The 24,822-nt window shown below is 35.9% G+C and overlaps 2 protein-coding genes and 1 pseudogene across 4 annotated transcripts in view; 2 read left to right on the plus strand and 1 right to left on the minus strand.

Moving 5' to 3' along the window:
• The window catches only part of Magi3 (membrane associated guanylate kinase, WW and PDZ domain containing 3), a 259,223-nt gene that overhangs the window by 87,604 nt on the left and 146,797 nt on the right, over positions 1 to 24,822 (plus strand). The window lies entirely within an intron of this gene.
• On the minus strand, positions 3,587 to 4,032 carry LOC106010109 (transcription elongation factor A protein-like 9). The gene is given in 1 exon segment (XM_021265716.2): positions 3,587 to 4,032. A coding segment is annotated over 1 exon segment (363 nt). The 5' UTR covers positions 3,950 to 4,032.
• Positions 10,279 to 14,568, plus strand: LOC106010110 (transcriptional coactivator YAP1 pseudogene; annotated as a pseudogene).

Here is a 24,822-nt window from a genome sequence, read left to right on the forward strand (position 1 = left end):
CTTTACTGAATTAATTAGTTCCAACATTTTTAGATGCTTTTAGGGTTTTCTGTGAATAATATGCCATCTCTAAACAGAAACCATTTTATTTCTTCCTTTCTGACTTAGATGCCTTTTATTATTTTTTTTATCTAATTAAAACAGTGGGCAGTAAACCTAATTAGACATTTCTCAAAAGAAAGGATGTAAATAACCAATAGATAAATGTCAAAATGTTCAATATCATTAATCAGGAGAGTGCAAATCAAAACCACAATGAAATATTATTTCCAGTTAGAATGGCTGTTACCAAAAGGACAAAAACCAAGTCCTGGTGAGGATGCGGAGAAAAGAGAACATTTACACCCTATTGCTAGAAATGTAAATTTAGTATAGTCATTATGGAAAATAATACGGAGGTTCCTTAGAAAATTAAGAATAGAACTAACATATCTATGATCCAGTAGTTCCACTATTGGGTATATATGCAAAGGAAATGAAATCAGTATGTCAAAGAGATATCTATACTCCTAGGTTTATTTTTCAGCACTGTTCACAATAGCCAAGAAATGAAATTAACCTGTATCCACCAATTCATGAATGTGTAAAGAAAATATGGGGTATATATACAGTTACACAAACACACGCAATTTGGCTATAAAAAAAGATCTCTACTTACTTTATCTCCATAAATTTGTAGATCTAGTTAGGTCTAACTTTGTAGTTCACCAAGTAAATCCATGGCTAGGGTGTAGGTCAGTGGTAGAGAGCTTTGCTAGCATGTATGAGGCCCTGGGTTTGTGCCCTAACTCTGTAAAAGGGAAAAAAAAAGCACTATTTCCATGTGCTTTGATTGTTCAGGAAGAGGTACTATTTTAAAATATAAACACACTGAAAGAAAAAAAAATTTTCCCAAGAGTTACTTAATTCAGTTATGTTAGCAATTAAATTCACTTCCTGAAACTTGAGCTTTGAACTAAGGACCATTTTTTTTTTCTTTTTTAGTTTTAGGTTTTTGAAAAAGAGGAACAAGCTTCTATCTTGATCTTTAATTCTCTAATTTAATGCATCTAGACATAGTGGCATTCATTTTGTGATTAGCCTCAATCTTATAATCCAGATCTTTTAATTTTGTTTTTTGTTTGTTTTATATTTAAGCCCAGTGTTTATCATGGAGTCCCATCAGCCACCTGTACAATAAACTTAATTATGTATTCATATTTATTTTCAGTTGCTGCTGTAACAAACTACCACAAATTCAGTGGTTAAAACAACACCATTATCTTCAAAGTCTCTACAGATAACTTTAAAAGGCCAACATGGGTCTTACGGAGCTAAAGTCAAAATGTTACAGGACTGTGTTTCTTTCTGGAGATTCTAGAAGAAAACCTATTTCTGTGCTCATAATGTAGACAAACTGTTTCTCATTTTTATTTCTCATTTTCCCCCTCATTTCTTTTAATATGATTATAGTCTAATATAGTTTAGTTTATAATTTAAGATAAGATAATCTATATGACAGTGAATAAATATAACTAATTTTCTGTAAACCACAATATTCCAATTCTCTATTTAATTTTGCTTTCAGGAGACAGAAAAAGAAGTTTTTAGTGCTAATGGTAGTAATGGGGATGATGATGATGTTGAACCTTTGAAGATCTGTTTCCATTTCATACATTTAAAAGGTCCCTTGCAGTCTTTTGACAAGACTTACTTAGTCTTTATCTTAATTGTTAGTATATTTGAGTATTTCATATTTATTTCAGTTTGTTCAACTCATTTTTAATCACACTTGGAAATCTTATTTTCTAACTAAATCTTGTAGTTTATATGGAAAAGGAAGGGCATTGTTACTTAAATTTTAATTGGAAAGCAAGCTCTTGGCTACTGGTTCCTGGTTTGATATTGTCACTGTTACTTATACTGCACATGCTGGCTATAGACATGAAACCCTTTTAGAATTGCTGTGGCATTATCAGAAACAAATCTAAGATCCTCTTATACTTCCTCTACTTTTAAAAAGATTACTGGGAAATTTGAATTTGCCTTTTTTTTTTTTCTTTTTGAAATAGGGTCTCACTATGTAGTTCGGGCTGGCCTTGAACTCACTATGTAGCCCAAGCTGGCCTCGAATTTGTGGTGATTCTCCTGCCTCAGCCTCCCAAGTGCTGGGAGTACAAGTGTGTACCACCATACCCATCATGCCTCATATTTTAGTTTAGTGAGTGCCATTTTGTTATGAAAGCAAGCTGGTGCTGACATTTCCATGAGACCTATTCCTAGTAAATGACTTCTGATGCTCTTTCTTATTAGAAATTGCTATGAACTGATGTCTTCCCCAAACTGATGACTGCATCTTCCCAGAGTTCTTCTGTTGAAACCTAATCCCCATTATGATAGTATATAGAAATGGAGTCTCTGGGACATGATCAGCTCATGAGGGTGAAACTCTCATGGTGTTATTAGTGTCCTTCTAGGAAGAGAAACTAAACAGCTTGCTTCTTCTGTCTTCTGCTTTTTGAGACTGCAGCTAGAAGACAACCATCTGCAAACCAAAAAGAGGGCTATCACCAGAATCTCACTGATAATCTTCTGATCTTGGAGCTTCTAGCTTCCATAACTGTGAGAAATGAATTTTTATTTAAACTCCCAGTCTGTGGTGTTGTTAGAGCAGCCTGCACTAAGACAGGAATGTTTCAATTCTACTGTGCTACTAAATAAAAATAAGTACAAGTAACAATGCCTCAAACCTAAGTTACTTGAAGAATATCTAAAGGATATAAAGACATAAAGTGAATACTATATTGTTGAGGGTGGATGAGTAGGTTTGGATTTTTTTATTTTGAAAAATTTCAAATATCTGAATAGTTGCAAGAATAATGCAATAAGTACTTACAATGCTTTAACCTAGATTGACCGATGGTTCCTATTTTGTTACATTTATACATTCCTGTTCTCATTTTTCCTCTGATGTATGTAAATGTGAGTATGACTGCCTGAAGATACAGTAGCTTTAAATAGCACCCCCCCATTTAGAGTTTATCGCACATATTTCCAAAATATTTTAGCATGAATCTCAGGGAGTTTAATACTGGTACATTTATTGCATAGTTCATATACAGATTTTTCCACTTTTCAGATTCTAAAATAGCAAATTATTTTAAAAGGGCACATTACTTTGAAAAATGTCAAGATTTATTATACAGTAAACCATAGTAAATTCTAAATGAGCATCCTGAAGTATGGTTCTAAGCCAGACTTTTCAAGATGTGAATTTCAATGTGCTTAGTTATCAAAACTATCTCTGAACGGTGTGAGGTCCTAAACTCGTGTATTTCTTCTAATGTACAAACTGTCTTGTGAAGATAAAAATAGGAATTAGGGGTAGGTTTTCTTTTATTAAGTTCTCTTTTAACTCGAAAATTCTGTGGTATTAAAAAAATGAACAGGTATTTACAAACTATTAAATATGTGGCACAGTGCTGGGTGCTGTAGATATCCTTGATCTCCTAGAATTCAAGTGAAGAAGTTGTACACAAATAAATGAGTGAAAGCAAGCTGTCTGTGAAGAACCGTAAGAATACATTAACAGAGTAGATGAAAAAATTCACAGGTAGAAGAAATTGGGCTGGGTGGTGAGAAGAGAACAGTCAGCCTTGATTGAGTTGTAAATATTTGTTAACAGAAACAGGGGTAAAGGATGGTTTCAGTTAACCTTTCGGTGTACCACTGTTTCTCTTTTACCCTTCTTCTCGTCTCTTTCATCCACTTCTCTAAACATATCTTCATTGCTTAAAGGCCTGTTGTGTATATCTTCTTTAAATTCCTGGAGAGGATGAATTAGCCTTTCCCTGAAGTTTTCTTCCGGTTTTTCCTCCTCCTCTGGCTTTTCCCCAGACTTTGGTTCTTCCTCAAGCTTGGACTCATTCTTATTCTTTGGTTTTTCTTCAGTTTTTTGACAGGGTTTCATCTTTTGTCTGTCTGCTTCCCTCTTTCTTTAGATCTAGTCTGAAAAATTCAATGCTTCATTGGCTATTAGGAAGGATTATTCTACCTATAATTTCACTTGTATAAAATACTTATTAAAATGGGAAAATGAATAAAAAGCAAAAGTGGTTGATAGACTGGGAACTTGACAATTTTATTATAACTAGAAAAAAAATCTAGAAAAATTAAAACTTTGCTTTGTATTTAATGGTTACTTTATATACATGGTACTAAAGTAAAAATCTGAAGGAAATACCAAAAAAAAAAATCTTTGTTTCATCCTTATCACTTCCCAGTTCCCCTTGCAAGAAGGCAGCTACTGTTACTGCGTTATTGTGAATATTTGGTACCTATACAAGCACACATTCACATATTTACATATGAATGTATTATTCCTAATCATATAGTAGCTACCTTATCATCAGGATGGCTTCAATCGAAAGAACAGAAAACAGGGCTGGAGGCCTATCTCAGTGATAGAGCACTTGCCTAGCATGTGCAAGGCCCTCAGTTTGATCCCCATGGGCAGGACCAGAAAGGAGGGGCAACAGAAAATAACAAATGTTTGGGAGAATGGAGAGAAAATGGAATCCTTGTGCACTGTAAACAGGAATGTAAAATGGTATAGCTAGTGTGGAAAATGCTATGATGGTACATCAACAATTTTAAATGTAGAATTACTATATGATCCACAGTTTTACTTTTGGGTATATACCCAAAAGAATAGAAAGCAGGAAAGGGAAGAGATATTTTCATACCTTTATTTTTGGTGACATTATTCATAATAGTCAAGAGGTGGAAGCACCCACCATGGATGAATGGGCAAACAAAATATAAACAGATATATAAAATGGAATAATATTTAGTCTTTAGAAGAAAGGAAATTCTCTCAAATGCTACAATATGCGTGAACTTTGAAGATATTGCGCTAATTAAAATAAATCAGGCAAAATTCTTCATGTTTTCACTTAATGTGTTATCTAAAGTAACCAAATTCATAGAAACAGAAAGTAAAGCTTTGAAAAAGTCTGATGGCATCAGCCTGGGCTGGGGATTTAGCTCAGTGGTTTCGCTGCCTGCTGTGCAAGCGCAAGGACCCGAGTTCGATCCCTGGTACCAAAAAAAAAAAAAGATCTAAATATTAAAACTGATGGCATCAGCCTAAAAAGCTGAAACAGTAAAGAAAATAATCAGCAGAGTAAAGAGACAACCTACAGAATGGGAGAAAATCTTTGCAAACCACATCTGGTAAGGAGTTAATATCTAGAATATGTAAGGAAGCAAAACAGCTCAAAAGCAAGAAAACAAAAGATCCAGTTAAAAAAATGGGCAATGGACCTAAATAGGCATTTCTAAAAAGAAGACATACAAATAGTCAGTAGGTATGTGAATTATCTGCTGCTTTTGAGTTTCTCTGCTTTTAGTTGGCTTAATTATGATGTATCTAAACCTGATTTTCTCTGTATTATTTATCCTTACTGCTTCTTGAATCTGAGGTTTGTTGCCTAAGATCAATTTTGAGAAATTCTTGACCATTGTATATTTGCATTATATGAGATATAATTGAAAAAATATGATGAGTGTTGTCATTAAAGAAAGATGAAACTGACCATTTCTCAGGCCGTTTTCTATGCACATTATTTCTTAAAGAATAAGCCCTTAAAATATTCAGAATTTATTGTAGTGTTTCTGGATACAAATTTAGCTAACACAGTTCCATAAAGGTCAAAAAACACAACATCATCTTGATGTTGGAGTTTGAGCAGTGTACATTTTTTGCAGGAGAACAGGGTGATTTCCATTGAGAACTCTGAACCTTGATCTTAGGATCATAACAATAGACCCGAGTTTCATCTCCCAGCATGACATTTCTTAGAAAGCTGGACTCTGAAGTGGTATGATCGTGGAACTCCAGTGTTTTTCTAGATTCATGATTTACAGCCCACTGACTTTAAAACACAACTGACTGACTACCACGAACAAGTTGAAACTTGTCACACAGTTGCTGAGGTTTGGTGTGCCACTTCTATTGAAGATGCCTACCCTTCTGTTGGAGGTACTCAGCAGCATTCACTGTAGCGTTTGATCACACCACTTCTATTTTGCTTCTGCTCTAATCTCTGTCTCTTTATTTTGGACTTCCAGTTACCTCTGTAGACTTTTTCACTATTTCTAATGCTCCTACACTTACTGTCATATTTTCTAACTTTTCCTCTGTATTTCAGTCTGGATAACTTTTTCTAATTTATTGTCCAGTTCACTAATTTTCTCTTGTATTCTAATCTGCTTCTGAACCCATTTCATTAAGTTCTTAAATTGAATTGTCTTTTCAGTTCTAGAGTTTTCACTCATTTTTTCTCTTCAGTTTCTTATTGAATTTAAATTTCAATTTAAACATTTAAAGAAGGGAAAATCAATACTGGTATACTCCAGTAAATTTATTAGTTGAGTCTGTTTTGCCATATTTGCTTTATTTCTGTACATAGAGCTCATTCTCCTTAGATTATTTGAGAGTAAATTGCAGACATTATGACTGTTCTTTCCTAAATACTTCATGACTTTTCTTCCTGAAGCACTTTAGCATGTACATTCCAAAAACAAGGACTTATACTACATAAGCATAATAATTTTCACATTCAATTTAGCATGTAATACTTAATGTAATACTTTAGCATGTAATACTTAATGTAATGTGAACTCCATATTCAAAATTTCTCAAATGTCTCACTATAATCCTTTATGGCTTGCCCACAACCTTCAAGGATCACACATCACATTTAGTTGTCTGTCACTTTTGTTTTTTAAGTTAGAATTGTTTCCTAATCCTTTTTTTATGAAAGGGGTGTTGGTTCCATTTTGATGCTGATAAATTTGGTTTCTAGACCAGTTATTTTGAGAATGTTCCTCAATTTGGATTCATCTTATTATTTCCTCATAATTAGTTTCAGATTAAATATTTTTTGGCAAGAATACATCAGGATACCCTGAAGTTAGTTGACTTTCTTATTGGTAATATTAAGTTTGGTCATTTGATTAAGGAGAAACTATTTATTAAAAACTTGTAATCTGCATTAGTAATAGTCTCTACATATTACATGATGTAGCAAAATATTCTTTCTTTAAAATACAAAACTGGGCAGAAACTGAAAGCATTTTCTAGTACTAGAGTATTTGACTAGTACTTACCAAGTGGGTAGACTTCGTAAGTACTCTTCACACTTTATATGCATGGGCAACTAACAACTCAGATACTTCCACTAGGAACTCTATTTTATATAAGAACCCTTTCCCTTTTGAATTTTGATTGCTCAGCCAAGAGTTCTTAATGAGAGCCAATGTAAGTATATTTATTTATATTTATTCAAATTAATGTGTTTTTAAAATAATGGTTTAAACTAGCTACTTGTTTACTTGTTTTTGCTGTTTTTAAAAGTCTTTAATTCTGAATCAGTCGCTTAAATATATCTTCAAAAAAGGGCTACACATAAAAAACCCACCAACACAGATATTTATGTTGGAAAGAATCGTAATAGTTTTTGTTGGTACTCTAATTTTTTTTAGATTTTCACAGAAATTTTTATAAAGTACCTCTTAGCCATTGTCTGCATTTACTTTTAAGAGATATGAAACTGTCGGAGCTAGTATAACTGCTGAACGGTTAGAAACAATACAAAATGCTTAGACCAAGAAAACCGTATAGGATCTACATTTTTAAGAACTCAATAGTCAGGCTCTCATCGAAATATAACACTTAATAGAATAAGCCCATATGTTTTGTTGAATTCAAGAAGAAAATTAGCTGATCCATTGAACATACTATTTTGTTTTGGGTTTTTGGTACCAGGGATTGAACTTGGGACCTTGAGCTTGTGAGGCGAGTGCCAGAACCACTGAGCTAAATCCCTGGCCCTGTTTTGTTTTTGAAGATACTGTACCTTTATTTTTAATGTCCGTGTATAATGCATGTTTGAACTTCATTAAGTCTATGAAGATGTTATACATATAGGGACTAAATCTGATTAGGAGCATCTTGTTTATGCAGCATCATTAATTTAACAAATAAGCTGAATAATTTAGGCCTAAAGTTTATGTTTGTTATTAGGGTTATAAAGTTGGTTATCTCCAGGATCTTATAGGCTAATAAAAGATAAAGATGTAAGCAAATATTTATAGTACACTCTGTAATAAAGCACTACGCAAAGTATCATAGAAGCACATAGAGAGCTCAGCTAACTTTGCCATATTAAAATGAAGCTGTATACGACTGCATAAATCAAAACACCTGACATCATTAGACCTGCTCTGATTCATACAGGTTTTTATCTTTGTCAAATGTCTATGCTGTACATAATGAATTTCTAGGTTTTTTTTTTTTACAGACAAACCATTGAAGCTTTTGGTAATTGACCTATTTTTTGTGAAATTTTTGTTTACCTTTTAGCCTGATAGTCTGATAAAGAAGTTGTGTTTTCATTTGGTATTTTTTTTTGCTTGTCATAAATGCTTCCTATGACTTCCAAGTACCTCTTTATTGTTTAAAATTAACACATTTTGAGGATTATACAGTAATTGATTACTCTTTGGATATAAAATTTGCTAAAATTTGACTTTGTCAAGGGTAAAGTTTCTCATCAGTATAAATAGAATTATCCTGTGTTATTGTCTCAGGAGAAATGTTTGTTTGCATGCCTTTTGAGTTTGAGGTTTGAATTAGGAATTGAATATGCCAGTTGATGGAGAGATGGATAAATGCTTAAACAATAGCACACAGTTTGTGGAGCCCTACCTGCATCTTGTTAAATGTGACTATCAGTGCTGAGTAAATCACCAAGCAAATTGCTCCACAATCCCAAGTAAGGATCTATAAAGTCTCTTAAAATTTTATTGAAAGAATAAACTTCTGTTTTGATGGTATAAACATTGATAATTACTTAGTCATTTTTCTAGTATTTTATCTATTAACCGATGTATTAGCTTCTTAGTATAATCATGATTGCATTTTTTTTATTGATAATCCTTAAAGTCTAATTTTCTCCCTCACATCGAGCTAGTTTTCAACTGGTTAAATTTTCAAGATGCTTAAATGCTTATGTTTATAGTTTTCCAAGTTTTACTCAGTTTTGGGATAGTACTGATTACTAAAGAAACTCCCAATTGCTAAATAGCAATAGTAGGCTGAGCACATTTTTTTAAAAGTAATTTTTATGTAGGTCAGATTACCCTTCAAAATACAAGACATTGATTGAGATTCTTAGATCTCTTATAAAATGTTTTATATTGCCTGGCCTGAATATTATCTAGGTAAGACAATATAATTAGAACTTAATTGAATGGATCAGATTCAAGAAAACAGTGCTAACCTTTAATTTTCTCAATATTGTAAATGTCTTTTTCAATCTTCAGCTTCATTAACTTCTATAATTTGAAATTATCCCAGTTATTACCTAAAATGTGTACTGGAATTCCTTAAAATAGATCTTGAATAGCAATTTAACTATACAGTAATTTTATTTTTTATATCTATTATATCTATATAGTCACAAACACTATGTACGTACTACTTTTTCATGACTTTGAGGTCAGAACCTGTGTTTTCTTTATCTTTGTTTTCCAGTACTTAGCATCAATAATCATTGGAAGTAAGGGAGGTAGAAAATGAATACTCTTCAGGTTCTAAGAACATTACTTAAATTATTATCAAGTCTAATTTCCATTCTCTTATGCTTTTCCTTAGTTTGATTATTTCAGCCAGAATATGAAAAATATATGTGACTAGAATGAAATGAATAAGAACTTTTAGAAAATGGAACGCTAAGGTCTAGAGAAGTAGTAAGTATCTAATCAGTGGAATTAAGCAAGCAGAAGTTAGATTATTCTTTGACAGTGATAGTGAATTAGAGTCTTTATGAGGAAAGTTCAGGGTAAAATCTCACATTTTTTTATTTTCAAATTTTTGTGAAAAGTATTTAATAATTAGAAGGTCAAGATTTTGCAGTGCATAGAGTCAAAAGCTAGAGCGAGTGAAAAGAACCAGATGTTTAATAAAATTTGGTTTAAGGGCTGGGGATTTAGCTCAGTGGTTCCACCACCTGCCTTGCAAGCTCAAGGTCCCGAGTTCAATCCCCGGTACGAAAACAACAACAACAACAAAAAAAAACAGTTTGAAAAGAATTTCAGAGACAGCGGAGCCGGGGCGCTGGCGGGGGCGGAGGCGCCAGGACGGGGGCTGCGGGGCCACGGCGCCGCGCCCGCTCCCGCTCCTCGGCTCGCCCGTCGAGCGCGGTGTCCAGGCAGAGCCCTCACCGTCCGGGCCAGGGGCGCGCGTCGGGGAGGCTCGCGCCATGGATCCCGGGCAGCAGTTGCTGCCTCAGCCGGCGTCCCAGGACCCGGGGCAGCCGCCCGCGCTGGGGCAGCCTGCTCCTCCAGCGTCCCAGGCGGCGCCGCAGCCACCCCCACCCCCACCCCCCGCCCCGGCCGGCCACCAGATTGTGCACGTCCAGGGGGACTCGGAGACCGACCTGGAGGCGCTCTTCAATGCCGTCATGAACCCCAAGACGGCCAGCGTGCCCCAGACCGTGCCCATGAGGCTCCGGAAGCTGCCTGACTCCTTCTTTAAGCCGCCGGAGCCCAAATCCCACTCCCGACAGGCCAGTACCGATGCAGGCACTGCAGGAGCCCTGACTCCACAACATGTTGGAGCTCATTCTTCTCCAGCGTCCTTGCAGCTGGGAGCCATTTCTCCTGGGACATTGACCCCCACTGGAGTAGTCTCTGGCCCAGCAGCTACACCCGCTGCCCAACATCTTCACCAGGCTTCTTTTGAGATACCTGATGACGTACCTCTGCCACCAGGCTGGGAGATGACCAAGACATCTTCTGGTCAGAGATACTTCTTAAATCACATTGACCAGACAACAACATGGCAGGACCCCCGGAAGGCCATGCTTTCTCAGATGAACGTTACAGACCCCACCAATCCACCAGTGCAGCAGAATTTGATGAACTCGGCCCCAGGTCCTCTTCCTGATGGATGGGAACAAGCCATAACTCAGGATGGAGAAATTTACTATATAAACCATAAGAACAAGACCACCTCTTGGCTAGACCCAAGGCTTGACTCGTTTTGCCATGAGCCAGAGAATCAGTCAAAGTGCTCCAGTAAAACAGCCACCACCCTTGCCTTCCCAGAGCCCACAGGAAGGTGTTGTGGGTGGTAGCAACTCCAACCAACAGCAACAGATGCGTCTCCAACAACTTTAGATGGAGAAGGAAAGACTTCGGTTGAAACAGCAAGAGCTGCTTCAGCAGGCAATGCAGAATATCAATCCCAGCACAGCAAATTCTCCAAAATGTCAGGAATTAGCTCTTCGTAGTCAATTGCCAACACTGGAGCAGGATGGTGGAACTCAAAATCCATTGTTTTCTCTCGGCATGTCTCAGGAATTAAGAACAATGACGACCAATAGCTCAGATCCCTTTCTTAACAGTGGCACCTATCACTCTCGAGATGAGAGTACAGACAGTGGGCTAAGCATGAGCAGCTACAGTGTCCCTCGGACTCCAGATGACTTCCTAAACAGCGTTGATGAAATGGATACAGGTGATACTATCAACCGAAGCACCCTGCCCTCACAGCAGAACCATTTCCCGGACTATCTTGAAGCCATTCCTGGGACAAATGTGGACCTTGGAACACTGGAAGGAGATGGAATGAACATAGAAGGAGAGGAGCTAATGCCCAGTCTGCAGGAAGCTTTGAGTTCTGACATCCTTAATGACATGGAGTCTGTTTTGGATGCCACCAAGCTAGATAAAAAAAGCTTTCTTACATGGTTATAGAGCCCTAAGGTAGACTGAATTCTAAATCTGTGAAGGATTTAAGGAGATGAGACATGTATACCTGAAATTTCCAAATAAGCCCGTTAAATTTTCCTGGCTAATACAGAAAAAGATGAACAAACGTCCAGCAAGATGCTTTCATCCATTATTTTGCTCCTCCTTGTTCATTGCTGCTGTTAATATATTGCTGACCTCTTTCTCAGTTGGCCCTAAAGAATAAAAAAAAAAAGTTTTTTTTGTTTCTTTTGCTACTATAACTCCTGTTCGTTGTGGGGCCTGGGGAAATGAGCCTGTTTGGATGATGGATGTCATTCCTTTTGCCCAGTTAGATGGTCACTGATCATTTTAACTGTTTAGACTTGGAAGTCAAATGCTTCATTGTCACAGCATTTAGTTTGTTCAAGTAGTTGTTTCTTCAGCTGCCTTTGGCCAGTGGCAAAACATGTCTTACTGGTCTGACAAGCCAAAAATTATGTACCTGATTTAAGTACTTAATGCTGATTTGAAGAGCTAACTGAAACCAAGGCTGAAGACTGTTTTTTACCTTCAGTGGTTTTTTTTTCCCCCTAGTGCTATCATTAGTCATGTAGTGACCTTGATTTTACTTTAGGAGCTTATAAGGCATGAGCCAATTTCCATAGAAATACATTAATTATTATCTCTAGTATAGATTTGGGTGGATATTTTTGTGGGTGTTTTATTTTTTGTTTGGGTTTTTTGGTGGTGGTGGTTTTTTTTTTTTTTTTCCCAGAACCTAGGCAAATTACTATATTAGTGAATCTGTTTATAATTGTAGCTTGGGAAAGTTATTGTAGTTCTTTGGTAAAATCTGTATTTCCTGGTTTTTGCCATCTTATTTAAATCTTGATTATCTCCTTTTTCTATATATTCACACACCCAGTTACAGTGTTTATAATAGTGTGATAGCAGAATGTATCTTTTTTTAGGCTTCCCTACTTTCCAGTTTATTTTTTAAGTGGTAGCTTTAAATGTGTGCATTTAGAATACACAGCTAATAGTTTATATTTCACAAACAGTTTAACTCTACTGGAGAAATCTACAGATATTTGAGGTAGTTTAGTATTCTAGAAAGGGTATTACTATGGATAGTGCCTAGAGGAGTACTCTCTGCCCTCTGGACACATGATAAATATTATCTGATAAACTGAAAAGGGGCAAACAAGAAATGGCTTAATCTCCCCCTTGGACTAATTTGAGTCTTGATGGAAAATTACTGAGTAGGTTTGTAATGTACATGGCAGAAGTAAGCTTAGTGGTTTACCTTCCATTAACTTTGCAAGTTTACCTTCACCATAGTTTTGGAAGTAAATTCTAGTACCTTAGGTCTCATTTATAATAAATACAATAAATACTAGTAGGTTGAAATAAGACTTTATAAGACTTGCTCCTACTTTTATATGCTGAAAATTGACCTAGGTAGTATGTAGAATACTGTAAGGTCATAAGTTAGCTGGTAAAGTGGTCAGATTAATAAATGTATATTGGTAGCTGAATTTAGCAAAGAAATAGAGATAATCATGATTATACCTTTATTTTTACAGGAAGAGATATAACTAGAGTATGTGTCTACAGAAGTAATAATGGCTTCCAAAGAATTTTTTTAAAAAGAACAAAATGAGTATGAACTAACTCTTCAATATAAGCTATGAAGTAGTAGTTGGTTGTGAATTATAGTGGCACCAGCTAGCCCCTCTATGATTTAAGGGTCTTTCAGTGCTTCTAAAGTAAGCCCTTATTTTCTTTATTGTCTGTTTATAACAGACAAATTCTCTTTTCCTGGCTAAAGCTTCTGTGAAAAGCCTCAGCTTGGGAAGATAGGGGGTTTTTTTCCAGTTACAAAATCTAAGTATTTTGACCCTTCAATTTGGAAGAGTGCAGAAGTGGAAGTAAAGTTTTAATTTTAAATACTTTCAGTGCTCAAAAATAATGCAATCATTGTATTGTATATAATGATTCATAGGTTGGTCATTCATCATAATTGACTACAGAATTTATATAAAAAAAGGCAAAAAGATTCAATCTTGAATTAAGTCTAGGGGAATTTGGCCACTGTGCAGATGCATTGAGTTTTAGAACAATAATGAAATTCTACCTAGAATGCAACTTTGAGCATATGAATGATGCAGAATGTTGTGATGGTTGTTAATGTGCAGAAGATCAAAGCTACTTACAAGGAGTGCCTACAATTTGCCAGTAAGATACAAATTAAGATCACATCTTATATATATATATATATATGTATGTATCAGCAGAGTAGCTTTAGCTTAGCAGGAGGGTGGGAAGGTGGGTATGGGTTGTGCAGAGTTAGTGGGACCTTGATAGAAAACTTTATAAACTTTTTTCACTTCAGTAAAGATTTGTCTTGCATCTTGCTGTCGTTAAAGGCAGTTGATCCTAAAATTTCAATCACTTAAATATACCCACAAAACAAAAATATGTAGTCTCCATTTCCCCTGGACTTTAATGTGTTCGATTATACCTCAGTGTTGTAGCAGCATTGTATACCTGACACAGTGCTTTGATCTTTTCATACCCTTTGTACTGACCTGAAGGAGATCTAAGAGTCCTTTCTCCTTTTGAGTTTGAATCACAGCCTTAATGTGGTCTTTCTTGCTTTATGTCCTTTTTCCTAATGTAAAAGTGTTTTAATGCTTCTTGTTTGTATTGGGTAGCATGGGGATAAGATTTTAACTGGTTATTCTTGAATTGCTTTTACAATAAACCAATTTTATAATCTTTAAATTCAAAAAAAAAAGAATTTCATATATTTTATGTGAATGGAAGGAAGAAATTTTTGATATTTAAATAGAAACCGTATGGTAGAGGATCTTCGTACTTAAACAGGAAATGTAAAAATTAGACAAAAAAAGTGTCTGGGTTATATGAAAGCTAAAACTTATATGGTAAAAGAAAACATAAAATTAAGAATTCATAGGAGATTTGGAAAAGTAGTTGTGACAGAGATGCCCAATAAAAGATGTGTATCTCTAATATGCACACCACTTAAAAAAATTTTTTTGTTGTTGTTCTTTTATTGGTACATTTTAGGTATACAATTCATTTACATTTATCATTGGGTGTTTGTACCTGTACATGATATATCTTGGTTCTTATTTTTTTTCCCCCATTACCTGTGCACCCTTCACCCCCTCCAGCCTTCCCTATTTATATAGATTTCATTTCCTTTTTTTTTTTTCTTTTCTCATAGTTTTTCCTTTCCCTCTTTTCCTTTCCACTTTTAAAATTTGATCAGAAAGGCCAGGGGTTTAGCTCTGTGGTTCTGGCACCTGCCTTGCAAGTGCAAGGTCCCGAATTCAATCCCCAGTAACAAAAAAAATATTTGATCAGAAGACAGCTCAACAGGAAAATGTGCAAAGAACATGAATAGGCAATTTCAGAAGAGCAAATTTACGTGTCAATATTTCAGAGTTTCTCACATTAGCAGTTAATGAAATGCATATTAAAATAATACCAAACTCTCACTGTGCACCATAAGATTGGCAAACATTAAAATGATCAGAAACACCTGTTAGGAGTGGGAATGTGGGAAGTTATTTGAATACATTGCTGATAGAAATGTGAGTTATTGCCTATTTTGGAAGGGAGTCTGGCAATATACATTAAGATTGAAAAGTGCCCCAGGAAATCTTCAGGGAATCTATCCCTAAGCAATAGAAGAACTGGTATGTACAAGGATGTTTAATTCAGCACTGTTTCTAATATCAAAATTATACACTAAATAATGCCTACATATAGTAGAGTGAGTAAATGTAGTATATCAACCATAGATTATTATATTGCCATTATAAAGAACACTAGGAGCTAATTTAGAGAGTTTCTGTGAGTTATTGTTGAATGGGGAAGGAAATATGTACAGAAGTACGTGTATTAATATATCCCATTCCTTTGTAGAAGAGTGACTAAAATCCTATGTGGATTTATTAATGAGCATGTGCCCCATAGAATTATATGTTTGTATATACCAGTAGCACATAAAAACATGGAAGAATGCATATTAGGTTGTTAACATGTTTTGGGGGCTATGATATTGCAATGGGACTAGAAAGGAGAAAAGACAAATGAGGCACATGACTAGGCAATTAGATGTGAGAATGGAACTCATGGAAGTTAGGACTCAGCATAGAGTCAACTGCAGAAGTAATTTAAGGTGCTAACCCATTAGTGTTTATCTGTATTTTTTTCCATATATTAATTTCTGCTTTATCTTGGTCAACAAGAACTGAGCAATAGATGTTATGATATTTTCTGCTTTAGCCAGCTCTTATAAAAACATTAATTGATGCATATAAGAGCTTTTACTTGTTCAACAGATTTTTCTTGAGCTCTTCTTTGTGGCAGGTACAGTTATAGGCCCCACAGTGATAAATAGAATGTACAGAATCCCTGTCATAATAAATAAATAATATCATGTCAGGTCATGTAAATGCTGTGAAGAAACCAAATTATTTTAAGGGGATAAAAAGAGAGGGAAGAGAAAGCAAGGGGAGATGACTGCTTTAGATGGGGTAGTCAGGAAAGTTTTTCTTTGAGGGGGTGAATTTGACAAAAGACCTGAAGAAAATGTCTAGGAGACAAAATCAAATAGAATGAGTTAGAAGGCCTTGAGGCCCTGGCTTTTTCTAGAAACTGAAAAAGAATACCAGAATGACTAAAGCATAGGGACTGAGAAAGAGTGTCAAGAAATGAGTTTGAAGAGTTGGATAGAACCCAGTCTTATAGGCTCTGGGGTTTTACTCTGATTGTGATGGGAAGCAGTTGAAGGGTTATGAGTCGTTGAATGTTTTGAGTACTGGAAGCTGTGCTAATTTTGATTTGGGAAAGCTCCAGCTGCTGTGTGGAAAATTGACTTTAGGGGCAAAAGAAAAGCAAGGAAGACTATTACTGTAATCTTCACAAGAGATAATCATAGTTCTCTTAGCATTATAGTAATGAAATTAGTGACACAGAGTCGGATTAGATATATATTTTGGTGTAGAGGAAGTGGAGCTTAAAGATCATGAAAGAAAGGACTAATAATTTATTTTAATTAGGTCCTCTTTGGAATCACATAAATGTTTTAAAAGCTGAATATACTTTATAGTAGTACCCTCAGCATTAATTCTGAAAACCTTTTAGAATATTAAAAAAAATAAAGCAGATAAATTAGCGGAGGAGTCACTTCCCGTTTTTGTAACTCTCAGTGCAATCCCATGACCCCTCCAGATTTTATAGGATTCCTTTTCTGAGGGCTGTCATCACTCCACTGTTTTGCCTTTCATAGTCTACCAGCACTTGTTTTGACCCTCAGACACGTTCTGTTGTAAAGATAGTAAGAGTTACTGTAACAAAACATGTGTTGTTTACCATGTACAAAGTATTAGTTTAAGTGATTTTAATATATTAAATCCTTTCGTATTCAGATAATGCTGTGAGGTGGCTGCTATTACTACTCCTGATTTACACTTGAAGAAGTTGGTAGCACATGGTACTTTAATGGCATTAGATAAACGAGTACCTGAGCCTTCTCAGCAGGCATACTATATTTTACGGTATCCCCTCTCCTGCTTGTGAGGGGATAGGATTTGTTTTCTTACTTCACTCATCTTTTTTATTCTTCTGGTTTACTTAGGGTTAAAAAACTGTAAGTAGAGGGTTTAGGGAAATAGGATGATGAGTTATAATTATGGCACCTGTAAATTTTGACTTTTTTTGTTTCACTTCCAACTGTGCCTATCCTGTTGATTATTGTTCCTCAGAACACCTAAATGACTTGAAAATTACTACTTTTTAATCTAAACAATATTTTTCAAATGATACTTCACGTCTAGAAGTAACTGAAAAGTCTTTGTATAGAATAGTGTCATGCTTTTTGATTCACAAAATGTGGTTACCATATTGTTTTGTCTTTGTATCCCTGGTGCCCAGCAGAACACTTGACACACGGCAGACGGTTAGTGAATGTTTACTGAATGTGTGAATGGAGAGACCAATTTCTCTTTGTAATATGTTCTCATTTTTACCTAGTAAAAACAGGTTTGCTCTAAGACAGAACATTATGGCTATTAACTTTCTCCATTTAGCTCTCTCAGTGGAAAAAAGAAGTTCTGTCTCCCAGCATTCTCACGTTGACTTTATCGAACAACTCCAGTTCTTAGGAATTAGTTGCTTACTTTTTGAACCAATCATTACCACCCAAAATAAGAAATTAATGATATAGGGGAAATAATATAACTCCCAACCTTATAGATATTAGATATGCTGAGTTTGTGTTCCCCAAAATCGAAGAATGAATTCTAAGGAACAACAGAGGTTAATAGTAGGAAAAATTTATTAAGAGAGATAGCTTCTAAGAGACAGGAGGGGACCCAAAAGTGGGTTGCCAATGAGCCCACTTCTTAAAGGAAGTTTTATAGAGCAAAATCATGAGGTAGATACAATGTGGATCAAAACTGTGATCAACCAATAAGATTACAAGTATAGCCATTTAGGTAATATTGATCCAGTGGAGAAGCAGGTCATGTAGTAAGTGTACATGAAAGAACAAAGACCTTGTTAGGAAGGGATGGATCAGGAGGTCCTGGTCACCCACCTGGGTGACTGATGTCTATCTAGACTTTATTGTACCAGGTGATGCCAATTATAGTATCTTCAATTTATTGCTTATCCCTTGGGGAGGCATGTAGTCCTGATTGTTCTGTCTTTATCTTCAGGCCTGGCCTTCAACAGATGCTCCTACAGCCACAGTTGTAATGTGTTCTCATCTTTACTGACTCCCTCGAGGTGCCTAGACCTGTCTGACTGCCTGTAATATTCCTTCGTAACTTAGCTGTCTATAATATTATGACTAGCCAGTGCTACATCATTTTCCTTTTAATGGCCACATAGGCAAATTTCATCATTTCACTGAAGATTGAATAAACCAAATTGGCAGGTATAATTGCTCATCTCCAAAGTTATTTAGAATTTAAATTTTCAATTAGTTCTCTTTTTACTCTTGCTAAGTAGCGAAAAAGTACAAGTTAAAAAGAAAAACATGGATTATAAACATATGCAACACACATTTAGTATTTTTGCTAAAGGTAAAGAGAGGCAAAGATAGACTGTGTACTGAAAGATGGAATTTGAGAGTGAGCATCTTTCTTTCCAAGCTTTCATGTCCAGGTTGTTTTGAAGGCCTGCCTGGCTAGTTTCTTCACTGTTTTCCTCACAAACCCAAAAGTCCATTGAAGTGGTAAATAAATGAACTTCCAAGCTCTCACAACTCACTTGGTTTAACTGAACTTGCTTAAGGACAGTTATCACAGGTTCCTAGTCAGCCAAGCTTATTTTTGATAACTATGAGAGGTGTGTGTGAGAGAGCGAGAAAGGAATTGGCTTGAGAGCTATGTGGAAAATGGGAGCGGTATACTTTCCCCTCCCTTCGTCACTGATAAAAAGCTAGTGCTTTTCCTTGTTCCTTTAAATGTACCTGTATCACTTTGCTATATGCAGAAAGTATTCTCCCGTGGAAGAATGGGGCCAAAGCAAAAGGAAACATTAAGCTTTATCGATCTGTGCTTATCCTACCTCATTTCTTCTTGCTGAGAAAGTGATTGATGTTTTTAAAAAAACCCTCAGGATCCTTTGTTGGATGTTGTCATTGCTGTTTTAAAACAGGAAGACAATTATGCATAAATTAGGTGGAGAAAATCTTTTTCTTTGTTTTTTTCCTTCTAAAAATGAGTGGGAAGAAATTATACAAAGTGAGAAAATGATGATATTATTTAGAAACAATTCTATTTTCACTTAGGCAATCCTAACATTAAGCAAGAGAGTTTCTGTGAGGAATTTGCTATTATATTGTTTGCATACTTACCCAACTCTTTGATGTAAGGATATTTTGTTCTCAGATTACCATTTTGAAGTCTAGAAATTTTTTCCCAGCCCAAAATAACAAAAACATACAAATTTTAGAAAGCTATTAAAAATTCACTATCAACCATAAAATGAGTGAATGCATAGTTATTTTTATCTTATTATAAATTTCATTTTCTGAAAGTAGAATAAAGTTTCAGTTTGTCATCACTAATAAATACTTTTCAATTATCTTATTACTGTAGTTTTGGGGCAAAAGCCCTGGCTCTGGGGTCTCAACAGACCAGGCTTAGCCACTTGTCCCATGACACCGATCAGATCAGAGACAGCAGTGGTGAAGGGCAGGAAAAGGAGATTTAATCAGCATGACCATGCTGGGAAGGACAGAAAGGTTCAAGCCGCCTTCGAGGGGCCCACAGAAACTTTGGGGTTATATAGAAAAGGTGAACAAAGGCAAGGGTTGGGAAGTTTGCGTGGCTGACAGCATGGTTAATCCTGATCAGATTGCCGACTGGTTGATTGGCATCTCAGGACTGGTCCTGGGAGAGCTCCTGCTTCAGGGGCTGCCTCAGTTCCTGTCTTGGACTAATTGTTCCCGCTTGGGGAGTGACCTCATTATGAAGCCATCTGTGAGGCTCAAATTTTCCTGGAATCCAAGGTAGCTGAAGGTTTAGGACAATGACTCAAGACTTCCAGGCATTGTTTTGGGGTGGGAGTGAGGTAGGGGGGATGGGGTCTGGAACTGGATGTTGTAAAAGCTGGCAATTAGATGTCTGCAAATCCTGAAAATTGCTTTAGTTACTCTTATCTTGGTGTCCTTAGTCTTGAAGGAGGATGTGAGAGCCTAGGTAAGTTTAGGGCCAGTGACCCTTGTCATCCTCCTTAAAGTGATTAATATGCCTACATGAAGAGCTGAGCAGGGATCTGAACTGAGGTTGTAAGGTAGTAAGGAATGCATGTAAAATGAAGGCAGAGATGCCAGCCTTTGTCCAGCTTTCAATACTTACTGAGCACCTGCAGGCTCAGCCTCTAGGTTCCTATTACAGTCTTTTCCTATAAATGACATCATTGTTATACAGATGCGGTTTCCATGGCATGAGAATGTGATGCCACCATAATACTCTTTTTTTTTTTCTCTTAGTACTGAGGATTGAACTCAGGACCTTGTGCTTGCCAGGCAGATGCAGTGCCACTGAGCTACATCCCTGACCCTCAATTCTTAATGGTTGTCTGTGTTTAGTGTTTTCTGTTATTGTTGTTTACCAGTTATAGTCTGTTTTTTTCTTGATATATAAAAAATGCAGTTAAGTTTAAAAATAAATAAATAAATAAATAAATAAATAAATAAATAAATAAATAAGCAGGCCAGGAATGTAGCTCAGTGGTGCCACACCTGCCTGGCAAGAGCAAGGTCCTGAGTTCAATCCCTGGTACGGAGAAGAAAAAAAATCTGCAAACCATAATCTCCTACAAATTGTTGGTATTGTAAATCTACTTAGGTTACAGAAACTTTGTAAGTATGATAAGATTGATAAGATGCTTCTACTACACCTGAGAACAATGACCTTCTAAGACAGATGTATGTGAAGTAAATTTAATCCTAGGTAGGGCAGACTTGTTTTCTTTTACTTTTCTGATAATATTATCAACCCCCATGACATTCCAAGTGGATTTACTTATGTAACTGTGCTGTGCATTATTCAAATCACCAAATACCTGTTTGGTCTTTTCAGTATTCTGCTAATAACTTTTGATTTTATCATGACTAAAAATAAACTTCTAATTGAGTTGTTTTTCTAAAGTTTTCACATACCTAAACTGTTTCTCTCACCCTGTTGTAGATCATCTTTCTAAACACAAAATCTTGGTCATACTGTATTTCTGCTTAAATGTATCCAACATCTTACATCATGTATATGAAAGATTCTAAACTCTAGCATGAGCTTAGAGGCTATCAACAAGGTGGTCTCACCTATTTTTCTAGTTTCATAGTCTGCCCTGTGATCCTCCCCAGCCACCATATATTAAGCCACATTGAACTGCTTGCTGCTTCCAAACTTGCTGTCATGATCCCATCTTCACATGCAGTGCTTGCCTTGAGTATCTTTTTCTCTACTCACATACCCTTTGATATTGCTAATGCTCTGCATCTATAATAATGTGTCCAAATTGAGGCTACAGTATTGATAATTTACATTATAATTGTTTATTTTTGCAAATACCCTCTCCCATGCCCATTGTACCTTTATTGTGATAAGTGTTTGATACACCTTCAAATGTTGCATTGGTTACAGTTGCAAAGGTAAAACATTTTTTTCTCTTGAAAGATTTGGGCTGTAAAAGTGTATAAGGAGTATAGTACCTTCTTTTTTTTCATCATTTGTTCCAAAGCAAGATATGTATGGTCAGGAGTATGACCTATAAAACTTTGTTATAATTTACTTGACAGTAAATATTTAAAACTAAGCTTAATAGTCCAAGAGAGTGATCGTATAGTAACACAAGTTGGAAAAGAATGGAGAGTCATTTTTAACCTGAACTCTTAAATTATTTCTGAATTTGTGTTTGTTTAAGTTATTGGTGTCTTTTGCTTTTGCTCGAATACAAAATTGTCACTATTTCAGAGTACTAACTGTTGATTTCTTGGAAAATTGTTGTTGGAAGCAGTTGGATTGAGTATGTCCATATTTGGAGTAAAGAAAGAATACACATTTTTGCCTCATATCATCTGGTTTATTGTTTCCCTCTTTCAGTCACCAATAAAATATACATATCAGGTTTTTTTTATTGTTTTCTTTTGTACATATCAGTTTTAAACACAAGCATGATCGAATTCCAGTATTTGCTATGCAACTGTCATAGGTATGTACTGTTCCATTTTTATGTCTCTTGTGATTAGAAGATTTCAGTTCATAAAATGGCAGGTGTCTTCTCTGCCTTCACAAGGTAATTTCAGGTTGATTACATTTTTCTGTTTTATCTGCATAAAAATTTGCTTGAACATTTGGCATATTACTACATTGAATTCTTGCATCCATGGGGCACATATTTCTACTAAACCCTCATACACTAAAATAAAAAAGAGTACAACATCTTTATTAGGTATATTCAAGTAAATTGATGTTGTAAGTAGTATTGAAGAGAAAGGAAGCCACCCCCCAGCATGCAGCCTGAAGGGTTTGTGTTGAAGAGCCCCGGGAACAGTTTTTTCCCTTTTTCATGGACTTGGGGACCAGCTGTCTCCAGCGCTCTTCACTGGGTCCCCCTCAGACTTCACACTCAGTATGTGTCCGAAGACAGCAACAGTAGTAGTTTTGCCTTGCTACTAACCACCAGCCTAGTTTTTTTGCTAAATTATAAAGATATTCACTCTCTGAATTCAAGTTACAGTAGTCTTGTTTTGTTCCAAATATTTTATTTCAGTTTTAGGCCTTTAAAACCCAGAATTAGTATTTATAATTATATTAGGTATTCCAGGGGATGAAGTGAAAATAAATTTATAAGAAAGTCTTATAGGCTAAGGATGTGTAGCTCCGTGGTAGAGCACTTGGGTTAGCATATGCCAAGCCCTGGGTTAAATCCCTAGCTCCAAGAACAAAAAAAGTTATGTATTAACTTCCTAGGCAACTTTAGGCAGGGCCTCAGTTTTTCAGACAGTTAAAGGATTAGATCAGTTAATCTGAAAGATTTCTTTCCTTCTGTTTTTCTTGTTATTATTTATTTATTTTTTGAGGCAGGGTCTTTGCTGTGTAGTTCAGTTTACCTCAAATTCTCCATCCTCTTGCCTCAGCCTCCTGAGTGTTGGAATTATAGGCATCCATCCCCACACCCAAAAGAAAGATTTCTTACTAGGTAGTAATAACTTACTAGATGGTAGTGTTATAAAATTTAATTTCTAAGAAAAGATATATAATTTAATGAAGGTGATATTGGGCTGTAATTTAAATGGAAGTTGAACTGAGGACCGTTGCTCTTAACGGGGAAGCAAATTGGATCTGTGTGAGCAGCATAATTACAGTGAAATATAAAACTACTTTCTTAGATGTGAGTTAATCAATTACAGGTTCCCTGGGGGGTTTGAGATAAATGGAGAAAGTGTGCCTTTTTTTTTTCTGTACTGGGAATTGACTCAGGCGCCTTCACACTGAGCTACATGCCCAGTCCATTTTTATTCTGAGACAGGGTCTCACTAAGTTGCCCAGGCCGGGTTCAAATTTGAGATCCTCCTGCCTCAGCCTTTTAAAGCATGATTATCATTGTTACACCTTTCCCCCGAACCCCTCTCAAAGTATGGGAGAGGCTGAACTTCTTGGGTTATGTTTTCTTACCTTTTTTTAAAAAAATATATTTGATACTTTTTAAAAGTTTACCCTTTAGTCTTCTATTCTTCTGTAAATTTGGAGATCATCTAATTCTTCAAGAGGGGTGGGGAGTTAGCAGCTTTAATTTAAAAACATGTAAAGGCTTCCCTCCCCTCAGAATCACATTTAAGATCAGTGAAACAAGGCCAGGTATGGTGGCACAAGCCTGTAATCCCAGGTACTTGGGAGGCCAAAGCAGGTTTGCAACTTCCAGGCCAGCCTGGGCAACTTAGCAAGACTCTCTCAAAATTAACAAATGAAAAGACTCAGGGTAGAGCACTGGCCTAGCATGTGCAAGTCCCCAGGTTTGATTCCTAGCACTACAAAACATAAAAAATAAATAAAATAAAATAGTTCTCAGAGCAAGACAGAATGGGTGAACATGACTCATTTATGTTTGTGGAACTGAGTCATCATGAAGAAAAAAACTTTCCTATTTGTCCATTGTTAGAGTTTAGAAAATAACAAAAAAGGCATACTTTATGTACAGTATTGAGGCACATTGATCTTTATATTCCAAGAGCTAACTGAAAGACTCAAAAATGAACTATTAAGACTTCTCTTTATTTGGCTTTAATTGTAAATTTCAGGCCTTAGAGAGGTCATGATTAACTCTGCTGTGGCAGCAAACAAAGATCTAAATATTTTGGAGTATTTTATTTGAAAATTAGGGGGAGGGCTGTTCTCCACAGTGCCATCCACAATTCCTTTGTGTCCCTTCATTCTTTCTACTCAGAAAATAGTCTATTACGTTTGTAAAGGAGACAAATAAAAATAGCCT

The sequence above is a fragment of the Heterocephalus glaber genome, unplaced genomic scaffold (assembly GCF_053883595.1).
Source record: "Heterocephalus glaber isolate CG9 unplaced genomic scaffold, H.glaber_assembly_v1.0 deba00001442, whole genome shotgun sequence".
Taxonomy (NCBI): Eukaryota; Metazoa; Chordata; class Mammalia; order Rodentia; family Bathyergidae; genus Heterocephalus; species Heterocephalus glaber.